This window comes from Heliconius melpomene, chromosome 14 (assembly GCF_056956725.1).
Source record: "Heliconius melpomene rosina isolate 202511_hmr_F chromosome 14, ASM5695672v1, whole genome shotgun sequence".
NCBI classification, from domain to species: Eukaryota; Metazoa; Arthropoda; class Insecta; order Lepidoptera; family Nymphalidae; genus Heliconius; species Heliconius melpomene.
The window spans coordinates 3492034-3500915 of record NC_140402.1 but is presented as its reverse complement, the minus strand read 5'-3'; the positions used below and the strand labels follow the sequence as shown (position 1 = coordinate 3500915).

The window sequence follows — 8882 nt, the reverse complement described above, 5'->3', positions numbered from 1 at the left end:
AAAGAAACACAAGCGCATTCTGCATCCTTGCTAAAAATTTTAACCAACGTGTTTTCGTAGTAAATAGTAAAATTTCAGAATAGGTTGCAAGTTAGATAAACTTTGATATTTTATAGGCACATATATGTTATATGGTTACAATATATATAAATTTTGTTTAAAAAAAATCAGGTTAACTATTCATCTATTTCAGCGCTCTGGTAAAACTCCACCACTTGATAAACATTGTCTTAAATTTGGAAAAGTGGAGAACGGAGAGGCCACGTACTGAATTTCCCCGAAGTTTATTTCCCCGAAATTATAGATTTTCCTCTCAAATATACAATGCACAAAAGTTCAGAAAGAAAATCTAACTTCAAAGCGGCCAAGACACATCAGCCGTACTGTAAATAGTAACTACAAAATTGTTTTATACAATAAACTTCATCAACTTCTTTTTTTCTTCACCTTTAATACTTCATCAATTTTAACATTCAAAAAAAAAATTAGAACATATTCAAAAAATAGCAACGTAAAATTTTTTTAAGTATCTACTTGTTGTTCTTTATTTATTTCGTTCCGAGCGTGCCAATTAAGTATCTATATTCTGTTCTGTTCTTTTTATTATGGCGTTCCGAGCGTGCCAGTTCAGCGCAAAATCATTTCGTCAGTGTCACGTTGCAATAAGTATCTAAGCATTCATGATTAGATGGTTAAAAAAAATAAAACTTCTTGTCATTGTCAATGTCAAAATATAATATTTAAATGTCAAAGCAACGTGAATTTCAAAGTGTTGAATTATTTGATTTAGTATTTTTATAAATAAAATAAGTAATCAAAATTATTTCGTATATGAAGTTATTAAAATATTTTTAGCAAACATGAAAAGTGCCTCAAATAGACAATTTACATGCAATTATAAACAAATATTAGTAGATGAAATAGCTTTAGATGGTTTAGAAGGTATAGGTGTAGATTTATTATGGAAACGCATGGAAAAGAGAATTGGTTCTCCAGTAACACAAAAAATGAAGAACAAATACTTTAACTTCATAGCAGGCTGTGAATCTATTTCATTTTATAAACTAAACAAACCCCCTCCAAATATAGAAATTATAGATCGATTTACAATTATAGACAACAGCACAGGACATTTGTTAGATCCTGTAAGTGTACATATTTAATATTTTATACACTTAGAAATTTACAATAACTAAATATAAAATTACATAACATAAAGTATTATCTTTATTTAAAAGCAACAATTTTAACTAAATATAATACTTCATTATGATATAACTTAATACTTTATGTTTATATTTTAACTTATTTATTGTAAGGTTGTTGTGGCCTCTGGCTGTAAATGCAATGATGATGTTGAATATGGGTTCAATTTTCACTCACAGAAATAAAGTATGGGCAATAGTGTATCTAAACATTAGCTTACCACTGCCTACTGCATATAAAAAACATTATTACTTATTAAAAAGATATTGTAATGTTTTCAGCCAGACTTCTTAGATGGGCCATATGAATATCATCCAGTAGAAAATGAATATGGTTCATGTCCCAGTTATGACACAAGGCTATTAATACCAAAGAGTACATTACAAATGAAAACATATGAAGAAATCATATCCAATTTTGGTGAATATTTGGTCCTTGTTGCTTCTCTTGAAGAAAGATGGCAGGCTTTAGCATCACACTTACCTTTGACATGTTTGAGCCAATTAACTCAAACACACTATTGTTTATTAGAACTTGTAGGAAAAGGAAGAGAAAATGTAAGTATGTATTATAGTTTCTTAATAAATATAATTTATGTATATTTAATGAAAATGAAATATAAAAATTATATAAATATTTTTTATATTAACTTTGAGAAATCCAAGTGTTGGGTCTGCCGCTTAACATGCAATGTCTCAAACATAAATGTAAAAAAAATTCACATTATATATCGAACATAGCAGGGTATGCAGAGGGAACCTCGGAAACCTAGTGCTTAGACAATCCATTCCCATTAAGAAATATCCATTCTTCACTCTCATGGAACTCAATGCTGTATTTTACAAGACATGTTAAGTGAGAAAATTATAATATTAAATTATTTGTTTCCTCGAGAGTGAATCAAACCTACAGCAAAAACTTGTTGTATTTATAGTCACACTCTTGTGCCCTTATGCCACAAGTGACCTCAATTCTTTTTATTTTTACCAAGGCAAAGCAATTTATATGTAAAAAATAAAAATGCATGCAAAGATCTCCTTTACTTATTCTTTTATTTATTTCATATTCTTTATTTCAAAGTTACAAACATTTCAGGGCCAAATGACAATAGGCAAAACCAATCTAAACAAAATTGTTAAGGAACCAAAACTTTTGTTTTACAATAGGAATGCTCTACAAAAGCTTGGTCTTTTAAAAACTCGATATTCCACACAAGTGACCGGTGGCAGAGCAATGAAGAGTATATTGTTACAACTAAAGAGATTCCATCGGCCTACATTAGAGTCTTTACCTAAAGTTGGAAGTATACATAATATTGTTGAATACCTACTAAGTCGTCCTGGAAGAGCTGAACAGAATGAAATTATGATAAAAAAGGGATACATGACACCTCTCCAAAGTAAACGTCTGCAAAAGGGCATAAATATATTTCATTTTGTGAGTTATCTATCTTATTGCAGTAGTATAGTAGTATATAGTTTAAATGGGCCATCATGGCATAGAAGTACACTGTTTGACATTAAATACAATGACCATTCAATTATTAAGTGTGAACCTGAAAAAAAAAGACAATATTATGTCCTACTCTTCCTCTAACTCTCATTCCTCTTACACTTCTCTCTCTTACACTATCCCGCATATAGCAGGGTAGATAGAGGAAAGGTAATATAAGACATTTTAATAGTAAAATAATTTAAGTTATCCCCCCAATTTGGAATCATCAACCGATCCATTTACATATTGATGCTGTGACACACCGCCAAGATGAACTTTTACAATTTAGTTTGAAAATGTCGAAATTTTTGTTGTTAATACAGTTTTATTAAACAGGAAGAAAGACAAGTAACAGCAGATAAAATCGTAGAGGATGGTACAAAAAAACCGTCCATCAAGAAGAAATTCGTTGTCCTCACATCACCAAGTGATGAATCTTCAGGATCTGATGATGAATCCGATGAAACATTGACATGTAAATACAAAGTTGGTGTTAATTTAATGAGACAAGCCTACGAAATGTTTTTGGAAGCAGGTCTCAATGGACTTACTCAAGTGGAGATAGCGGAGCATTTGGGTGTGGAGTTCTATACTAGCAGAACTATTTGTAGAATATTGAAGAATAGGAAGATTGTAAGGGAGTTTTTGGAAGATAAGGGAAGGCAGAGGACGGCTAGGTGAGTGTTTTAAAATTATATTTTGAATTGTGGAGTAAAATTTTGATTTAATTATATTCTATGGTATATAATCTGCAACATGTAAGAGAGTATTTAATATAATGTAGTATAATTTATTTTTAGCTCAAATGTATAACATAGTATTTCGATATTTATATTTTGCTTATTGCTGTATTCCGCATATAGCAGGAGGAACACGGTGTTGCAACAATATTCGCCTCTTTTCGAGACATTGTGTGGTGGTAGTCTATGTTGCCCGTTCCCTCGTGTGGGAATCGAAAGAACAATCAATCAGCTTCACGCTGTATCCCGCTCAAAGCAGGGTAGACAGAGGGAACCTAGTGTTAAAACACTCTGTTCCCCACTTTCCCCACACTAGAGCGAAGAAATAGAAATATATATTTCACTTCCTCGAGTGGGGATCGATCCACGGATCCAGTTAAAACCATTAAACCCGTCGCGTTACAGTCACACCCTGGGTTGGGTGCTTAAAAATTAGAAATCTTTAACATCTATAATAAAAAATATCTTTCTTATATTTGAAGAAAATATTTCATTTGTTTCAGATATATAGCAATTGCTGCTACAAAAGAAATGGACAAAGAATATGCACAAGAAAAAAACAAACTTTTAGAATACGCCAAAGCTATCAAATTAGATAAAGACAATGTAAAAACAAATACAACATCAAACACAGCAAATGTAACAGAAATTAGCAACAACGATGTCGAATATGAAGTGCCTATAAAGAAAATCAAATTAGAAGTAGATGAATGTCCCGAAAAGACTGAAAATGTAAATAAAGAGGATGCTATAACTGAAATAAAAGTTTTGGAGGGCTTCGAAAATATAACATGTTCTTTATTGAATGCTAAAAAGACGCCAACTTTACGGCAGCTTAAGTTTGCCAATGGCATTTTAAAAGTTATACACAAACTGAAATACGTAATTGGTTTCCAAACTTTGAGTACTTTAGTTTCAAAAGAAATTAATGAACCGCCCATGGATACAAAATCTCTAAAATTGTTTGTTCAAAAGCTAATGATTGGTGGACAGTTGAAAATTTTAAAGCTTCAAAGACCTAAAAATTATATTAAATTTACTTTTTTTATTTGCGCCCCCAATATAAACGCAACGGATCCCATAATAACAAATAAATACAAGGAAATCTGTGCGCGTTCACAAATGTGCGAAAAGCCAAAGAAAAAAGTTACTACAGAAGTTACTAGGCCTTGCACCCAATTTATATATCCTAGATACATGAAAATACAAAAATTACACGAATTTCTCATGAAATTAATTTATTTCACCAAACACCATGACTGTTCTTACCCATTGGGATTTGGATCACTCTTTTATATTATACCTGAAATGACAATAGAGTTCGCTCTAGGAAATATAAGTAACATGGACGTGTCAGACGTCGCACAATTAAAATTCAATGAAAGTTTATACGGTGTTAAGTTACGTGACGCACCCGACTCTTTGGGTAGAATTCTCCTTCAATCTAAAAGTTTGCAAAATTCTATACGAGTAGGTTTAAAAGTATTGGCCGTACTTGGACTCGTTCAATTAATAAGTACTCCATCTAATATAATGAGCAAAGATGGCGGCCTCGTAACGTATCTCTTTTACGTAAATCGTAAGGCAAAAATAATAGATACAACAGGCAAGTGGCCACGAGATGACGACTTAAGTACTTTAGAGAAAACTTTTGATTTCCAAACTAAAGAAGATGTTACAAATTATTGGCAGGAAGTTTTTAATATCAGTCTTAATACAACAATAATTATGGCTAAGCGTGAAAAATATAGACTAATACATCCAATGCGGAGCGAGGACACTGTGACAGATTTTGACAATGGCGAAAGATTCGGCGACGGTTTCGGACCGTGCGGGTTCGATTCTAGCATATTCATGGATATTTCCAGATTATGGCGCACTTTCATCTATAGAAACCCCAACTGCCCACAATCATTAATAGTTAAAAACAAAAAGAAATTGTTAAAACCAAAGAAAGCAAACGTAGCACTCGCAAAAATTAAAGAAACCACGAAAAATAAAAAGAAGAAAGTAGTAAAACGTGAAAAAGAGAAGGGCTTAAAAAGAGAGATTATACCTCGCAGATACAGAAGGAAACCTGTAGATTCACTAATCAAATGGACAGAAATGGATGACAGAATTATTATAATGTGTAAAGTTGCACTAACAATCATGAGTCCAATATTACAACCTGGTTGTTTAAGAATTAGAAACACTGTAGCAAGAGATTTATTATCTATATTTGATACAAAGAAAACTGCTAGTTATTGCCATAAGCGAGCTCTTACACTAGAATCTAATACATTGATGGTACATGAAAAAAATTGTATTCTAAACGAATTAAGGCGTCGCAAAAATTTGATTAAAGACTATGAAGGCATTCTAAGAATGTTGAGAGTTCGTTATCAAACAAATATTACCAAATTTGTCAATGAATCAAGATTACCGATGCTACAATTAATATGGATCATATTACAAGTGGAAAGAACTAAATCTTACATGAACAGAATTCCTTGTATCGCTATGGATCTGAAAGATTTCAACGCAAACTACACAATAACACCTACTTCGGCAAACCGAACGTTCAATATATATAAGGCCTCGTCCAATGAACCGGAATTCGGCACATTGAAAGAAGCAATCCTTCTAACAGTTATGCTATCTGTAAAGGAAGATATAAGTTCTGCTACAGCGAAAAAAATATACTCAACTTTCAAAATATATCCGGAAGGCACTTTGAGAACTGCCATTGAACATCTACGAAAGAGCGGTGCAATTGTTGCCAGAGAGAAAATTATGAATAATCATTTTAATAAAGTGAATTTTGACGATATAGTTCATTCTTCTTACAAAATATCTGCGTTTTATCGTAGGAAATGGATGCAAAGGCTGGATGCGGAATTCGGTGATAACTTGGAAAATTTATTAGACACGGTAATACCTAAAACTGGTTTGAAGGGATCCGCCGAACTCAATTGTATATTGTGTGAAATGTCCACTTCCAACATTATCGAAATAGTATCTGATACGGTACCCATGGTGACGGGTTTCGCGGGAACCATATTACAAGAGGAACAAATGAATGTTATCGACATGGAAAATAAGTTTAAACTAAAATCAGGTCTTATAGGATGGAAAAGCAAAACTGATATCGATAAGTTTTCGAAATTATATGAGAATACAGATTATGATTACATCCTACAGTTTTTAAATAAGTAAGTTAAAATTAAATATATTTTTATTAAACTTACAATAGAGACTTGTACAATTTTTGTTTCGAGTAACTATATGATACTGTACTTGTATTAGAAAAACCTTTACCAGTCAATATTTTTCGTAAAACAATACCATTCTTAATACTATTGTTTAAATCCCGCTACGTCTAAATTGTTATACATTTTCTGAAAATTATATTCTATTCTAATTTATATTATGCAAGATGAATTTATATTTCAAATGTACCTTAGCGAAGTTTATATACATAAAAAAGAATAGAAAATATTACATTATTAATATTTATTTATTTCAACAGGTATTCAATTGTAAGTAATATAAATGAAGAAGAAAAAGTAGATACGAGTGACGATATAGTACGTTACTTAAATGACAAGCGCGAGAGTGGTGCTACTTTCCTGGAACTAATGGTAATATTTTTGCTCATTACTTTATTTATATTAATATATCTTATTCAACATTTTGAGAGTAATTGATGAATTCCATTGCTTAGATTTTTATATTTTTAACTATAATGGAATGTTACCAAAAATTACATAACTTGTATAAAAAATTATTCTTAATATACTCCATTTTCCATCTACCACCCAAATTTCAGGATATCACATCTTATTAAATCATATAACGTCATAAAATGTATAAAATCATAACTTTTACCTCTAATTATAAAATTATCATTATTTATATGAATATTTGATTACAGGAAAAAGTTCTCCCAGACCGTAAGACCCTTTGCGATCGGCTCACAGAACTACAAGAACAAGACATTATAAAACGAGTCGGCATGTTCGACAACATAATAGTTCTCAAGAAATACTCCCAAACATATTTCTTAAGAATTAAACAAAGCTTATATTTCATACCCACACCGTGGCTCAACTTAGAAGGGCGAATACAAAAAGATATATTTTTCAAATGGGCTGGAGTAATAATGAACAAAGTTTTCGAATCACCGGGATGCTCTATAGCGTTTCTTAGCAACTATTTTGAATGCATTACCACAAGATGTGTTCAGGATATTTGTACTTTCTTACAGGAATGTGAATGTGTTATCCTTAAAAGTATGCATAAAAAGGAAATAGATTTATTTTCCAATGATGAAATAATTGATGAATTGTATGAATTCTACCCATATGATTCACCAGAGAATATTTTAATTTTTTCAGTAAAGAATTGTCTTACTAAATTCGTTTTTATTAGGAAGTACATGCTTTCTATTATTGATATATCGGATTAAGAATATAAGTGTAAGTGAAATATTTTCTTATTAAACTACTTCGCGATGGTTGGTTTTTTTGATGTTACGCGGTTTGTCCCGCGTATAAAAGTGTGGCCTAAAACCTATTGTCATCTGAGTTGGAGACTCGGTGTATTGAATGGTGAAACATAACACTGCACTTTGTCTGTCAGAGTGGAGTAATGAAAATAATTTCCCACTTACTGACTGAAGTATTGAACCCACGACCATCGCATTTGTATTCAAATGCTGTACTACTGTGCTAAAATATTCTAATCTTTATATTTTCACTTGTTTCCGCCATCTCCTGTATATTTAACTTTAAATAAACAAAAATATTTAAGAGTATCTTAATAATATTAAGTAAATGGTTAATCAGCTCAAAGCTATATTTAGTTTTACACATTACACATTAATAAATATTTTATAAAAACATTCTTTCATTTTTCTATTCTTTAATCCATTCCTTCTATATAAACTTATTTTTTTCGTTATTATCTCGCACACAGCATGAAAGGCAGAGGGAACCTAGTGTACAATGTTCCCGATTTTCCGCCGAATTCTAGAGGCATTGCGCAGCTCACTCGAGGAAATCAAATATTATTTTTATTTATATTTTTATTTCTTCGCTCTAGAGTCGAGGAAATAGAGTACCGCTACTCAACACGCAATGCCTCCAGAATTCAAAAGGCACAAATATAAAAATAAATAATTAACTTAATGTGTGATTAATTGATAACAATTGGTAATGTATATCTTTCAATCTCCAGATATAGATATAAAAAAGATAAGTTGATGCATTAAATATTAATTGAGCTTTGAATAAATTTGTCGAAATAAAAAAAGAAGAAATTGTGTCGCAATGGGATAGCATCCGATTGCAAATGCAATACTTATTACTTACTTATATTATATTACTTATGGGTTCAATCCCTTTTGAGAGGAATAATTATTTTTTTTTTTTTGTAAGAGATAAGTCGCTTTCGGAGAAG

The 8882-nt window shown here is 31.3% G+C and overlaps 1 protein-coding gene across 1 annotated transcript; it reads left to right on the top strand.

Moving 5' to 3' along the window:
* The first annotated feature begins 740 nt into the window (after positions 1-740).
* LOC146531985 (uncharacterized) lies at positions 741-8325 on the top strand. Its single transcript, XM_085197188.1, has 7 exons — positions 741-1145; positions 1488-1763; positions 2302-2643; positions 3037-3377; positions 3944-6634; positions 6952-7063; positions 7357-8325. Exons 1-7 carry the CDS (start codon positions 861-863, stop codon positions 7888-7890), a joined length of 4581 nt encoding a protein of 1526 aa, XP_085053314.1. The 5' UTR covers positions 741-860; the 3' UTR covers positions 7891-8325.
* The last annotated feature ends 557 nt before the right edge of the window (positions 8326-8882 follow it).